Here is a 14,950-nt window from a genome sequence, read left to right as displayed (position 1 = left end):
TAATTTAATTAATTTTGTTTAAAAAAATATTTATAACTTTAATTGTCTGAATATTACAACTTTTTGTCGGATTATTACGAAGCTGTCCACTCTCATTCCTCTCCATATTCTGAAGCTTCGTACACACCAGTCACATACTCATTCATACAAGCTTTATCCCTGAAAACATGCAGAATATGTAAATCTCTATAAATCAACAAAATAAATATAATAATCTCTCTTTAAATCCCTCCCTACCTTCAGTCCAGGCTTCGTGGATCGTTGCTTTCTGACGGAACTTCTCGGCCAGATGGTCGAGTCTCTCCAGTCGGCGGATCTCGTTGAGGAGCCACTCCTCGTACCCTTTCTCCGCTCCCTCCAGACCCCCCCACGCATTGTTGATGTCCTGAACAAGGAGAAAGAAACCAATACCTGAGAATGTATCCTGACCAAAAACAGAGAGGGAGAAACTGGCATTGTCAGGACTGATATAGTACATCACTAAAGTTAAACGTGCAACATTAACATGTATTTGGATTTATTTGGAGTTGTGTTAAACGTGTGCAAGTCCAATCATAATTCTTCTTCTTGAAAAATGCCTGTAAGTGTCTGAGGAATCAGAGGAAAGTGTTGCACTGTGAAACAAAAATATCTGTTATTTTGCGTACAATTAATTTTTGTAAAAGGCAAGTTTCTAAGACAAAAAGACAGCTAGCCTAAGACTACTGATTTTATTTATGCAACAGGCAGCATTTGAAAAAAATTCAAACAGAATTTAGGCAGTTTTAGCAGGAATACATATCATTTCTAGTTGTTGTAGTGTGTGTGTGTGTGTGTGTGTGTGTGTGTGTGTGTGTGTGTGTGTGTGTGTGTGTGTGTGTGTGTGTGTGTGTGTGTATGTGTGTGATAATGCAATCAGTTCACTTTTTGATTATAAGAACTCAACATTCTTAACCAAGTATCTTCTTGTCTTAAACAAAATTGAAAAACTATGTTTTATTCAAATTTCCCTAGAAAGTATAATACTTTCAGTCATTAGGTATCATAGTTTTGGAGTACACACATTATACACAAAACACATTCTTAAATTAAAGTTTGGTGCAGAAAAAGAATTATATAATATCACTTACTAAATAATGACATTTTAGAGTGTCACTGCACACACTACTGACATAACAAGGACATTTTATTCTGACTTTAACTTGTTAATAAATACATATTTTGATTCTGTTTTATTTAATTACATTTAAGTACTGTAGGTAGGTAGGTAGGTAGGTAGGTAGGTAGGTAGGTAGGTAGGTAGATAGGTAGATAGGTAGATGGATAGATAGATACTTTATTGATCCCAATTTGGGAAATGTTTGCGTTGCAGCAGCATAAACAACACAAGGCAATGTGCATAAGAGATATTAAGACAAGAAATAAACAATCCAAAATATTTCTGAAATATAAATGAAATAGCATTAAAAATGATTGCATCTCGAACGTTTCTGCAGGACTTTATAATGTGTGTGTGTGAAACGTACCGACACCATCTTCCCCTCGGAGGGCATGAAGGCGGGCCGGTTGCTGAGCCTCAGCTTGGTCTGCAGCGTGTTGAAGTTGATCTCCAGCTGGCATTTCTCCTGCACTTTGGGCGGCTTGTGAAGGCGGCGGTAATCCCTGAAGTCCTCCAGCTTCTGCTGCATGGCCGCCATGGTGTTCTCCGGCAGGCGGTTCTCCAGCCAGGGGATGGTGCGCCGGATCCACTCCAACAGCTGTGAGTGTGTGTGTGTGTGTGTGTGGGGGGGGGGGGGAAGAGGATGGAGGAAGTTCAATTTGAGGGGAAGAAAAGGGAGCACCATGCAGATGAGGGGGAAATAGATGAGGTGCAATGGATGTAGTTCATGTGGGAAATGAGAGGAGAGAACACAGGATGAGTTTTGTTGTTCATTTCCTGGAACTTAATGTAATGTCACCGTAATTACTTTTTATTTCTGATTAAAAGCATACACGTGTTTTTGCATGTTTTAGCACATTTAGCAACATGTGTGTGTTCATTTTAAAGCTGCTGACAATTTTCCTTAGCTATAACTTTTTTAAATCATCAAAGGAAAAGTTATCTTCAAACTAGTAACGCCTGGAAGGATTACTGGACTTTTTTAGTCTTTGGAGAAGTTTTAAAAAATCTAATGAAGATATTTCAGCTGATTTGTCATGGACCGATAAGAGGAGCAAACATTTTAATACATATTCTTAAATTTTGGTTGTGAAATTCTTAACTTTTAACAGATTTATTTGCAATTATCTGCAGTATTTTCTGGTTATTTAGCAGCCTTTATTATGCATCAATACATAAAAGGAACAGTATCTGCAATAATATAATTTAATATTTAGTTATTTATCAGTAAAGCTCAAATGTAAAAATAAAGATAATCATTTTAAATCTTGTTTCTTTTAAAGATCTTTCATAAATAGTGAGTCTTCTTTATTGGTGCATTCAAGTACAGGGACTAATGCTGGAGTTTCAAATGTCTCAACCTTCCACAGGCCCTTAAATGCACCACAAAAAGTCCAAAAGCAACTTTAACGAATAAGAAATGATTTGCAAAATAATTGTATAAACTGAAACCCAAAACTTCCAGCATGTTAAGCAAAAATAAAATGCTTTGGGAAAGTATTTGCAGAAAATGGTTTGCAGTTCGTTGAAAATTAGCTAAAAAAATGCAAAAACTATATAAATATGAGATATTTTTCCACTCTTACGCCTCAAACCACTGTTTCTAACCACACAGAGCACCCCCCCAGGAGAGGAGAGAGTCAGGAGGAGAGAGAGGAGGTGCAGGACGAGTAAAGGAATAACAGGTGTGTGTGTGTGTGTGTGTGTGTGTGTGTGTGTGTGTGTGTGTGTGTGTGTGTGTGTGTGTGTGTGTGTGTGTGTGTGTGTGTGTGTGTGTGTGCTAGCATTGCTATCCTTGTGGGGACCTACATCTGTATACACAGTCACGTGTGGGGACTCGCCTCCCTTATGGGGACATAAGGCATGTGTTGGTTAAGGTTAGGATAAGTCTCCAGGAAATGCATGTAAGTCAATGTAATGTCCCCTGAAGTGATGTAAACATGGTGTGTGTGTGTGTGTGTGTGTGTGTGTGTGTGTGTGTGTTGGGGAGGGGGGGTGCTCACATCAGAGGCCAGCTTCTCATAGTCCTCCATCAGCTGCTCGTTCTCCTGGTTCACCGCCAGAACTTTACAGATCCTGTTCGCCGCTGTCTCCGCCTGAAGAGGAGGAGGAAGAGGAGGAGGAGGAGGAGGAGGAGGAGGAGGAGGAGGAGGAGTAAAGGGAGTTAAATAGGAGGAAATTCAAGGAAGCTCTGTTCGAGGCTTGTTTTTTCAAAATAAAAGCATAATAGAGTACCTATGTAATACTGAAGGTTATGGAGAGGCTTGATTTCAAAATAAAAAACCCAGAAAGTAACTGTATAGTTGCAGGAAGATCAAGTTTGGCCTGTTTTTCAAAATAAAACCCCAATTTAAGCTCCTAAAGGGGCATGTCTTTCAAAATAAAAGCCTAAGAGAGTGATGGTTTACTTAATATGGGAGGCTTTTTCTTTAAATAAAAGCCCTATAAAGTAACTATATAAGCTCTCTTAGAGGCTTGTTTTCAAAATAAAATCAGAAGAAAATTCCTTTGTACCTAAAGGAAGCTCAGGAAGAGCAATGTTTTTCAAAATAAAACCCCATAGACTAGAGAAAGCTTAGGATTCGACTTGTTTTTCAAAATAAAAGCCCCACAGAGTAACTGTGTTGTTAGAGGAAGCTAAGGATTAGACTTGTTTTCAAAATAAAAGCCTCAGAGTACCTGTATACAGGAAGTTCTGTTTAAGGCTTGTTTTGTTTTTTTTAAAGCCCCAGAAAGCTACAATCCCCATCTTGACACAACACTTGCTCAACATTGGCCTCCCAGTCTCCATCACTGGACTGGGTGATGCATGAGTTTCCATGACAACACGTAGTCCATTACCCCGTTGGGTGTGAGATGGCGGTCAGCAGAGATCGTAGAAATCAGCAGCACAGAGAAAATAAAAGAGAGATTGAAGCAGCATGCACAGAGCCTGGAAGATCATCAGCAGCTCGGAGATCATTTACGGATGTGTTTATTATCAAAACCTGCTGATTCTCATGTCTTTGGCGAGATAAAATAGAGACTGTTATGACTAAATCCACTCTGTATTTATGACAGATGGCATGCAGCATCTGCATTTGGAAACAAATATATACTCATTGAGAGGGACTCAATTTAAAATTGATCAAATCTGGCAACCCTTAATCGACCTTTTTTAATAACAATGCACTCCCCCTGCCTACAAACGAGCATCGATTAAACGTGGTTCACTTGTTTGTCCACCAATATATATTTTCTCACTCTGATTCTAGTCTTTCCAGCTAAAAATGTAACTTTTCATAAATATTTTAAAGTGTTAAATTAAAATCAAAATAGATCCATGTGTGTCTGTCGTTACACTAACATGCACAATAACTGGTTTGTGGATAGGACGTTTTATTTTAAAGGCGGTATTGACCGTGTCCTTTTAGATTATCTGTCGCTCAAACTTGTAACCAGGCAACACATTCACAGCACCTAAACTCCTGCAGGTATATCTCCTACAAATAAGCCACAACTGTTTAAATGCGATACATATTTTTAGGTTTTATTGCCGAGGGTTTTCCAGCCTCCTGCAGAGTGTGTGTAGTTCTCCTTTTACAGAGTGCAGAGCTTCATACACATAGCTGCTGCTGAGAGGCCTTATAAGGAGACGAGGATGTGCAGTCATACTTCTGTGAGCAGACGTTTAAATGTTTGGAATTTATATTTAAATATGTAAAGTAAGATCAAGCCTGTTTTCCATTTTGTATTATCTCTTTTTAGTTAATTTTATTTATATTGTTTTTTCTTTTGTTTAATCAGTTCGATTTTTTATTTTATTGCAATTTATTTTTGTTTAGATGTGACCGGAGGTGGTAGAAGTACTCAGATCTGGTACTTGAGTTAAAGTAGAAGTACTCAGATCTTGTACTTGAGTAAAAGTAGAAGTACTCAGAACTTGTACTTGAGTAAAAGTAGAAGTACTCAGATCTTGTACTTGAGTAAAAGTAGAAGTACTCAGATCTTGTACTTGAGTAAAAGTAGAAGTACTCAGAACTTGTACTTGAGTAAAAGTAGAAGTACTCAGATCTTGTACTTGAGTAAAAGTAGAAGTACTCAGAACTTGTACTTGAGTTAAAGTAGAAGTACTCAGATCTTGTACTTGAGTAAAAGTAGAAGTACTCAGAACTTGTACTTGAGTTAAAGTAGAAGTACTCAGATCTTGTACTTGAGTAAAAGTAGAAGTACTCAGAACTTGTACTTGAGTTAAAGTAGAAGTACTCAGGTCTTGTAATTGAGTAAAAGTAGAAGTAATCAGAACTTGTACTTGAGTAAAAGTAGAAGTACTAAGATCTTGTTCTTGAGTAAAAGTAGAAGTACTCAGATCTTGTTCTTGAGTAAAAGTAGAAGTACTCAGATCTGGTACTTGAGTTAAAGTAGAAGTACTCAGATCTTGTACTTGAGTAAAAGTAAAAGTACTCAGAACTTGTACTTGAGTAAAAGTAGAAATACTCAGATCTTGTACTTGAGTAAAAGTAGAAGTATTCAGGTCTTGTACTTGATTAAAAGTAGAAGTACTCAGATCTTGTACTTGAGTAAAAGTAGAAGTACTCAGAACTTGTACTTGAGTAAAAGTAGAAGTACTCAGATCTTGTACTTGAGTAAAAGTAGAAGTACTCAGATCTTGTACTTGAGTAAAAGTAGAAGTACTCAGATATCAGAGTGTAGGAATACTCTGTTACAGTAAAAGTCCTGCATTCAAAATGTTCCTCAAGTAAAAGTAGGGTTAGGCTATAAAAAATATAGTTAAATAGTAGTTAGTTTGCTATTTTTCAGCGTTTTAAATCAAATATAACCGACCCAAAAAATAAATATTAGTAAAAACACTATCTTAATTCTCTGCCGCCTCTTCGGCAGGTATTTGATGATTGTTCGGAGATTGGCTGATTTTATTTTTTTAATTGCTCACCTTCTGCTTGCCTGAGAAGGCGTGGTAGTAACACGACACATAAGTCATGACGGCCTTCTCATCCGGCCGCAACGTGCTAATGATGTCTGCAGGAAGAGGGGGGGAGAGAGGGGAAATGCATGAGAGTAAAAGAGTGCAGAAACAAGAGGACCAGCAGGGGGCGCCGCCACAGCAGGAGGAGGAAGAGGAGGAGCACCGCAGGAGGAAGAGGAGCACCAAAGGAGGAAGAGGAGCACCACAGCAACATGCATCTCCAGCCTCACTAGAAGGTCTTTGAGTGGGTAAGTCTTCTTTTCAAAATATAAAAATATGTACGGCAGGAAGTAGAATAGAATGATTGAGTTAGTTGGGCAGAGACATGGCAGTCTTTTATTTTGAAAGGATAAGGGTTCCACCATCTTTTTTTAATTATTAGAAGCTCCAACAGTATTTAGGTTTTCAAAATAAAGCTTTGAATGCAATAAATCCATATTTCTTACAAGACATTTTGACTTTTGGACCTTACAAACTCACTAGAAATATTAGGATACATGTGAGGGAATTTGAAAGGTAGGAAGTCGGAAATAAATCCTTACATTAACAGCCGGTGGTCCAAAAATATTATAAAAAATGTGGTCAAATATATCTTGCAAAACATGCCTGAGGAGGCGGAGACATTTCAGTCTTTTATTTTGAAAAAATTAGGGCTCTACCAACATCTTTTTTTATTCAAAGCTTCTACAGTATTAAGGTTTTCAAAATAAAGCTTTGATTGCAATGTTTTTCAAAGTCATCTTTTTGCAAAAGAAATCCGAGACTGAAACCGATCGAAAAGACTTCTTAAGTTCTTAAGCTTCAAACCTTTTGGTACAGTTTGATGAGGTGTAACTTTTTAAACCTTGTATTTCTTTGTGTCCTGTAACTCAACTTAATTGATTTAAGAGCCAGCCTTGTGACCTCCACGCTCTCTGATTATAAACACAGGCATTTCTTTATCCGAGTTTCTTAAACACAGCTGTTTCTCCAAGACTCTCTGACTTCCTGTTATCCGTTAAACTACCAGAGAGCAGTCTGATACACCGCTGGTATCTTGCAGAGAAACAAGAAAACAATTAAGCGTATCAAATAAAAATGTTAATATATGTATGGCAGGCAAGGCTTCAGGCTAGTTCCTCTCCGTCTGTTATCAGGGGATCTTCACCGCGCCTCCCAAATGTTATTAAATCAAAATGAGGATGGGGAACCGAGACACTCGAGATAGACTGGAGATGCATGTGTGCTCATCGCCTCTGAGGAAAAAAACGTCGTCCCAGCATGCACTTGGTGAACCATGCGGAGAAAGTGAAGGAGAGTGACCCCTGCAGGAAGAGAAGGTGTTAGGAGGGAAGGAGGTGAGGAGGGGGGAGACGCTGCTCCAGGATACCTTCTGAGCGCCGGAGAAGGCGTGGTAGAAGCTAGAGACGTACGTCATGATCGCCTTCTCATCCGGACGGGCTGTGCCCACGATGTCTGTGGGGGGGGAGGGAGGTAACGAGGTAGGGAGGTAACAAGGGAGAGAGGTAACGAGGGAGGGAGGGAGAGAGGTAACGAGGGAGGAGGTAACGAGGGAGGAGGTAGGTAACAAGGGAGGGAGGTAACAAGGGAGGGGGAGGTAGGTAACAAGAGAGGGGGAGGTAGGTAACGAGGGAGGAGGGAGGGAGGTAACGAGGGAAGGGGAGGTGGGTAACGAGGGAGGAGGGAGGTAGGTAACAAGAGAGGGGGAGGGAGGTAACGAGGGGGAGGTAGGTAACAAGAGAGGGGGAGGTAGGTAACAAGGGAGGAGGGAGGGAGGTAACGAGGGAAGGGGGTAACGAGGGAGGGAGGTAACGAGGGGGAGGTAGGTAACAAGAGATGGGGAGGTAAGTAACGAGGGAGGTAACGAGGGGAGGTAATGAGGGAGGAGGGAGGGAGGTAACGAGGGAGGGAGGTAACGAGGGGGAGGTAGGTAACAAGAGATGGGGAGGTAAGTAACGAGGGAGGTAACGAGGGGAGGTAATGAGGGAGGAGGGAGGGAGGTAACGGGGGAGGGGGAGGAGGTAAACACAGGTTAACTGAGAAACAGGAAGTGGAGGTCCCAGATGTGAGGAGGGGCTTTGCAAAAACACAGAAATTAATCAGCAGAAAATACACTTTCACTTTTCAGGAGACATTAAATATGAAGATGTGCCTTCAATGTGTTCAATGAGTTCAATGAGTTCAATGTGTTCAATGAGTTCAATGTGTTCAATGAGTTCAATGCGTGTTCTATGTGTTCAATGTGTTCAATGTGTTCAATGAGTTCAATGAGTTCAATGAGTTCAATGTGTTCAATGTGTTCAATGAGTTCAATGTGTTCAATGTGTTCAATGTGTTCAATGTGTTCAATGTGTTCAATGTGTTCAATGAGTTCAACGTGTTCAATGTGTTCAATGTGTTCAATGTGTTCAATGTGTTCAATGTGTTCAATGTGTTCAATGTGTTCAATGAGTTCAACGTGTTCAATGTGTTCAATGTGTTCAATGTGTTCAATGAGTTCAATGAGTTCAATGAGTTCAATGAGTTCAATGTGTTCAATGTGTTCAATGAGTTCAATGTGTTCAATGTGTTCAATGAGTTCAACGTGTTCAATGTGTTCAATGTGTTCAATGTGTTCAATGTGTTCAATGAGTTCAATGTGTTCAATGAGTTCAATGCGTGTTCTATGTGTTCAATGAGTTCAATGTGTTCAATGAGTTCAATGAGTTCAATGTGTTCAATGAGTTCAATGTGTTCAATGAGTTCAATGCGTGTTCTATGTGTTCAATGTGTTCAATGTGTTCAATGTGTTCAATGAGTTCAATGTGTTCAATGTGTTCAATGAGTTCAATGTGTTCAATGTGTTCAATGAGTTCAACGTGTTCAATGTGTTCAATGTGTTCAATGTGTTCAATGAGTTCAATGAGTTCAATGAGTTCAATGTCTTCAATGTGTTCAATGTGTTCAATGTGTTCAACGTGTTCAACGTGTTCAACGTGTTCAACGTGTTCAACGTGTGTTCTATGTGTTCAATGTGGTCAATGTGTTCAATGTGTTCAATTTTTTTCAATGTGTTCAATGTGTTCAATGTGTTCAATGAGTTCAATGAGTTCAATGAGTTCAATGAGTTCAATGTCTTCAATGAGTTCAATGTGTTCAATGTGTTCAACGTGTTCAACGTGTTCAACGTGTTCAATGTGTTCAATGTCTTCAATGAGTTCAATGAGTTCAATGTGTTCAATGAGTTCAATGTGTTCAATGAGTTCAATGTGTGTTCTATGTGTTCAATGTGTTCAATGTGTTCAATGAGTTCAATGAGTTCAATGTGTTCAATGTGTTCAATGTGTTCAATGTGTTCAATGAGTTCAATGAGTTCAATGAGTTCAATGAGTTCAATGAGTTCAATGTCTTCAATGAGTTCAATGTGTTCAATGTGTTCAACGTGTTCAACGTGTTCAACGTGTTCAATGTGTTCAATGTCTTCAATGAGTTCAATGAGTTCAATGTGTTCAATGAGTTCAATGTGTTCAATGAGTTCAATGTGTGTTCTATGTGTTCAATGTGTTCAATGTGTTCAATGAGTTCAATGAGTTCAATGAGTTCAATGTGTTCAATGTGTTCAATGTGTGTTCTATGTGTTCAATGTGTTCAATGTGTTCAATGAGTTCAATGAGTTCAATGTGTTCAATGTGTTCAATGTGTTCAATGAGTTCAATGAGTTCAATGAGTTCAATGTGTTCAATGTGTTCAATGTGTTCAATGTGTTCAATGTGTTCAATGAGTTCAATGTGTTCAATGAGTTCAATGTGTTCAATGTGTTCAATGTGTTCAATGAGTTCAATGTGTTCAACGTGTGTTCTATGTGTTCAATGTGTTCAATGTGTTCAATGTGTTCAACGTGTTCAATGAGTGTTCTATGTGTTCAATGTGTTCTATGTGTTCAATGAGTGTTCTATGTGTTCAATGTGTTCAATGAGTTCAATGTGTTCAATGTGTTCAATGTGTTCAATGTGTTCAATGAGTTCAATGTGTTCTATGTGTTCAATGTGTTCAATGAGTTCAATGTGTTCAATGAGTTCAATGTGTTCAATGTGTTCAATGTGTTCAATGAGTTCAATGTGTTCAATGTGTTCAATGAGTTCAATGTGTTCAATGTGTTCAATGTGTTCAATGTGTTCAATGAGTTCAATGTGTTCAATGTGTTCAATGAGTTCAATGTGTTCAATGTGTTCAATGAGTTCAATGTGTTCAATGTGTTCAATGAGTTCAATGTGTTCAATGTGTTCAATGTGTTCAATGAGTTCAATGTGTTCAATGTGTTCAATGTGTTCAATGAGTTCAATGTGTTCAATGTGTTCAATGAGTTCAATGTGTTCAATGTCTTCAATGTGTTCAATGTCTTCAATGAGTTCAATGTGTTCAATGTCTTCAATGAGTTCAATGAGTTCAATGTGTTCAATGAGTTCAATGTGTGTTCTATGTGTTCAATGTGTTCAATGAGTTCAATGTGTTCAATGTGTTCAATGAGTTCAATGTGTTCAATGTGTTCAATGTGTTCAATGAGTTCAATGTGTTCAACGTGTTCAATGTGTTCAATGAGTTCAATGTGTTCAATGTGTTCAATGAGTTCAATGTGTTCAATGTGTTCAATGTGTTCAATGAGTTCAATGTGTTCAACGTGTTCAATGTGTTCAATGTGTTCAACGTGTTCAATGTGTTCAATGAGTTCAATGAGTTCAATGTGTTCAATGAGTTCAATGTGTTCAATGTGTTCAATGAGTTCAATGTGTTCAATGTGTTCAATGTGTTCAATGAGTTCAATGTGTTCAATGTCTTCAATGTGTTCAATGTCTTCAATGAGTTCAATGTGTTCAATGTCTTCAATGAGTTCAATGAGTTCAATGTGTTCAATGAGTTCAATGTGTTCAATGAGTTCAATGTGTGTTCTATGTGTTCAATGTGTTCAATGAGTTCAATGTGTTCAATGTGTTCAATGAGTTCAATGTGTTCAATGTGTTCAATGTGTTCAATGAGTTCAATGTGTTCAACGTGTTCAATGTGTTCAATGAGTTCAATGTGTTCAATGTGTTCTATGTGTTCAATGTGTTCAATGAGTTCAATGTGTGTTCTATGTGTTCAATGTGTTCAATGAGTTCAATGAGTTCAATGTGTTCAATGTGTTCAATGAGTTCAATGTGTTCAATGTGTTCAATGTGTTCAATGAGTTCAATGTGTTCAATGAGTTCAATGTGTTCAATGTGTTCAATGTGTTCAATGTGTTCAATGTGTTCAATGAGTTCAATGTGTTCAATGTGTTCAATGTGTTCAATGAGTTCAATGTGTTCAATGAGTTCAACGTGTTCAATGTGTTCAATGTGTTCAATGTGTTCAATGTGTTCAATGTGTTCAATGTGTTCAACGTCTTCAACGAGTTCAACGTGTTCAACGTGTTCAATGTCTTCAATGTGTTCAATGTCTTCAATGTGTTCAACGTGTTCAATGTCTTCAATGAGTTCAATGTGTTCAATGAGTTCAACGTGTTCAATGTGTTCAATGAGTTCAACGTGTTCAATGTGTTCAATGTGTTCAATGTGTTCAATGTGTTGAACGTGTTCAACGTGTTCAACGTGTTCAACGTGTTCAATGTGTTCAACGTGTTCAACGTGTTCAACGTGTTCAATGTGTTCAATGAGTTCAACGTGTTCAATGAGTTCAATGTGTTCAATGTGTTCAACGTGTTCAACGTGTTCAACGTGTTCAACGTCTTCAACGAGTTCAACGTGTTCAACGTGTTCAATGTCTTCAATGAGTTCAATGTGTTCAATGTGTTCAATGTGTTCAATGTGTTCAACGTGTTCAACGTGTTCAACGTGTTCAATGTGTTCAATGAGTTCAATGTGTTCAATGAGTTCAATGTGTTCAATGTGTTCAACGTGTTCAACGTGTTCAACGTGTTCAATGTGTTCAACGTGTTCAATGTGTTCAATGTCTTCAATGAGTTCAATGTCTTCAATGAGTTCAATGTGTTCAATGTGTTTAAGTCTTCCTGCCACTAGGGGTCTCTCAATCAAAGAGATAGAGATCTGCAGGAATGAGTCCTAAACGGAGATATGAGTCAGCATCTCAGCGCTGCAGCAGAAACACTGTGCAGCTCTTCCGTTTTCACGCCTCTGCAGAGCGCGGTGATCTCTGGCAGGTGTTATAGAAGTCGTCTGGTCTCTTTCACTTCTTGGAGGGAATACTTTGGGGTTTGAATGCAGGTTAAATTCAGTTTTTGTCTTTAATATTTAACTGTTTGCTCACCTTCTGCATCCAGCATCTTGGGGATGTCCAGGTATTTCTCAGCGACGTCGAAGGCCGTGTTCAGGTTGGTCATCGGGTCGTCCTGAGAAACAGCAAATATATCTTTAATATTTTCAAAGATTCTTCAATCGCGTATCAAACATACAGCTCAACGAGTGCTGTGTGTGTGTGTGTGTGTGTGTGTGTGTGTGTGTGTGTGTGTGTGGGTGTGTGTGTGTGTGTGTGTGTGTGTGTGTGTGTGTTCCTGTGTGTGTGTGTATGTATGTGTGTGTGTGTGTGTGTGTGTGTGTGTGTGTGTGTGTGTGTGTGTGTGTGTGTGTGTGTGTGTTCCTGTGTGTGTGTGTGTGTGTGTGTGTGTGTGTTCCTGTGTGCGTGTGTGTCTGAGTGTGTGTGTGTGTGTGTGTGTGTGTACAGTGTGTGTGTGTGTGTGTGTGTGTGTGTGTGTGTGTTCCTGTGTGTGTGTGTGTGTGTGTTCCTGTGTGTGTGTGTGTGTGTGTGTGTGTGTGTGTGTGTGTGTGTGTGTGTGTGTGTGTGTGTGTGTGTGTGTGTGTGTGTGTGTGTGTGTGTGTGTGTCTTCTCTATGTGTTTATCACATATAATATGTAATATATAAAATCATAACTGGCTCACCTTTCGCAGCTTTGCGTAATCGATGAGTTCTGGACGGTGTCGATGAATGAGTGCACAGAAACCCAACCCGTCTTTCCAGCTGAAACAGAGAGACATGTGTGATGAGGGTGAAACATAATGACCACTTCTTCACTTCTTTCCCTATTTCTCTTTCCCTTTTAGAGATGCTGCCTTCAGGGTCAGACTATGGACAGGAGGGGTGGCATTATGTTTCCTCTCATCTCCTGACTGATGTCCACTTCAAAGTGCTCTCTCCTCTCATGACCTCCTCTCCTCTCTCCTCATGACCTACCCTCCTCTACCTCCTCTTTCATCTTCATCTGAGGATCACAGCGTCTCCTCTCAATAATGCAACACACACAGATCCTGTGACGTAAAACTGAGGGATAAATAACCCACTGTGGGGATATAAGGCTAAATCCTATTGGTCAGTATTTCCAGACAACTGACACATTGACTATCATCACTGTTGTTTTTATTTATTGTAGTACAATGTTTTTTACTTCTGTATATTGTATCTGTATATTTTCATTTTATATTTTTACTCCACAATTTCACTTAAAGGTGGGGTAGGTCATTTTGGAGAAACCAGCTCGAGTGCGCTAGAATTTGAAAATACAAAACCGGAACAAATCTGCCACTTCCTTACAGAGCCCCTCCTCCAACACACACGAACGCGCACATGACCAATGAGGGCACGAGATAAGTTTGTGCACAGATGGAAGGCTGACAGGCAGGTAGGCCATCCACTTACTTTAGCCGGGCCGACTCAGATGATTGGTCGTGCTTTTTACAGCGCCACGGCTTCCACAGATTACATTTTTGTATGGATTTTTTGTCAAAGCACTTCAGATATTCATTGCTATCGGGATGTTAAGAGCATTCCATGGAATATAACAAAGTGTATCTCGAGCCGGTTTCTCAAACTTACCTACCCCACCTTTAATACTGTATGTTTTATAAATATTTGTATTCAATTTATTTTATATGTATTATTGCAAATGTTTCTTCTTAGTTATATAAATATTCCTATTTGATTTATTCTAAAACGGAGCAACAAACCCAATCTTCCCGGGATAAATAAAGTATCCTGATGTTTCTGTTGGTGCTCATTGTGTGTGTTCCTCACCTGATGTGGAAGTTTTGGATGTTGACGTTCTTGTAGGGCGCCGTCTTCCTCTGACACCACAGCAGCAGCCCCTCTTTGGCAGACGTCTCTGTGGAGAAACGCAGGCTTTTATTCTGAAAAGCCCTGGCTTTTATTGTGAAAAACTCTCACTAATCCCTGTTTACAGCTGGGTTAAAGGGAGGTGCAGTGAATGGAAAGTGTTTCTACTTATCCAGAGGAGTCTATTATACGTTGTTGTGCCCAAACATTTAAACTAAATACTTAAAAACTCGAAGCGCTGGAATCTGAATCCGAGCCAATCACAGCTGATCACTCCTGACATTTAAATTGGATTACTCAGTAAGTGCATTATATGTGTTCAGCGTGGAGAGGTACTGGTCTGTCTGGAGAGCAAAAGAGCAGTGTGTGAAACGTTCATATTGTAATCAGCATGCATTAGATACAGTATGTGATATATGTGCAGTCCTTATTCATTCAATGAGAGAAGGGACAGCGAGTCAATGAGAAGCGCTTTCACATGCAAATGAGGACAGAGAGCAGGTCTTTACAATAAAAGGAGTGAACAAGAAGCTTGCGGCACTGATACACACACACACACACACACACACACACACACACACACACACACACACACACACACACACACACACACACACACACACACACACACACACACACACACACACACACACACACACACACACACACACACACACACACACACACACACACACACACACACACACACACACACACACACACACACACACACACACACACACACACACACACACACACACACACA

The 14,950-nt window shown here is 39.4% G+C and overlaps 1 protein-coding gene across 5 annotated transcripts in view; it reads right to left on the bottom strand.

The window, feature by feature from the left end:
• Nucleotides 1-14,950, bottom strand: part of actn1 (actinin, alpha 1) — a 69,962-nt gene that overhangs the window by 14,406 nt on the left and 40,606 nt on the right. For 4 of the 5 annotated variants that reach the window (XM_079694185.1, XM_079694184.1, XM_079694181.1 and 1 more), the window contains exons 5-11: nt 14,146-14,233; nt 13,017-13,095; nt 12,387-12,468; nt 7,474-7,559; nt 3,142-3,234; nt 1,506-1,736; nt 238-385 (exon numbers count right to left, since the gene is read on the bottom strand). In XM_079694185.1, the coding sequence (XP_079550311.1) occupies nt 238-385; nt 1,506-1,736; nt 3,142-3,234; nt 7,474-7,559; nt 12,387-12,468; nt 13,017-13,095; nt 14,146-14,233 (807 nt within the window). Of the gene's footprint in view, nt 1-237; nt 386-1,505; nt 1,737-3,141; nt 3,235-6,071; nt 6,158-7,473; nt 7,560-12,386; nt 12,469-13,016; nt 13,096-14,145; nt 14,234-14,950 lie in introns of all 5 variants that reach the window. The other variant, XM_079694182.1, reaches the window with a different exon arrangement.

This window comes from Notothenia rossii (assembly GCF_949606895.1).
Source record: "Notothenia rossii genome assembly, chromosome: 7".
Lineage (NCBI taxonomy): Eukaryota > Metazoa > Chordata > Actinopteri > Perciformes > Nototheniidae > Notothenia > Notothenia rossii.
The sequence above is the reverse complement of the archived record's forward strand: the minus strand, read 5'-3'. Positions and strand labels throughout refer to the sequence as shown.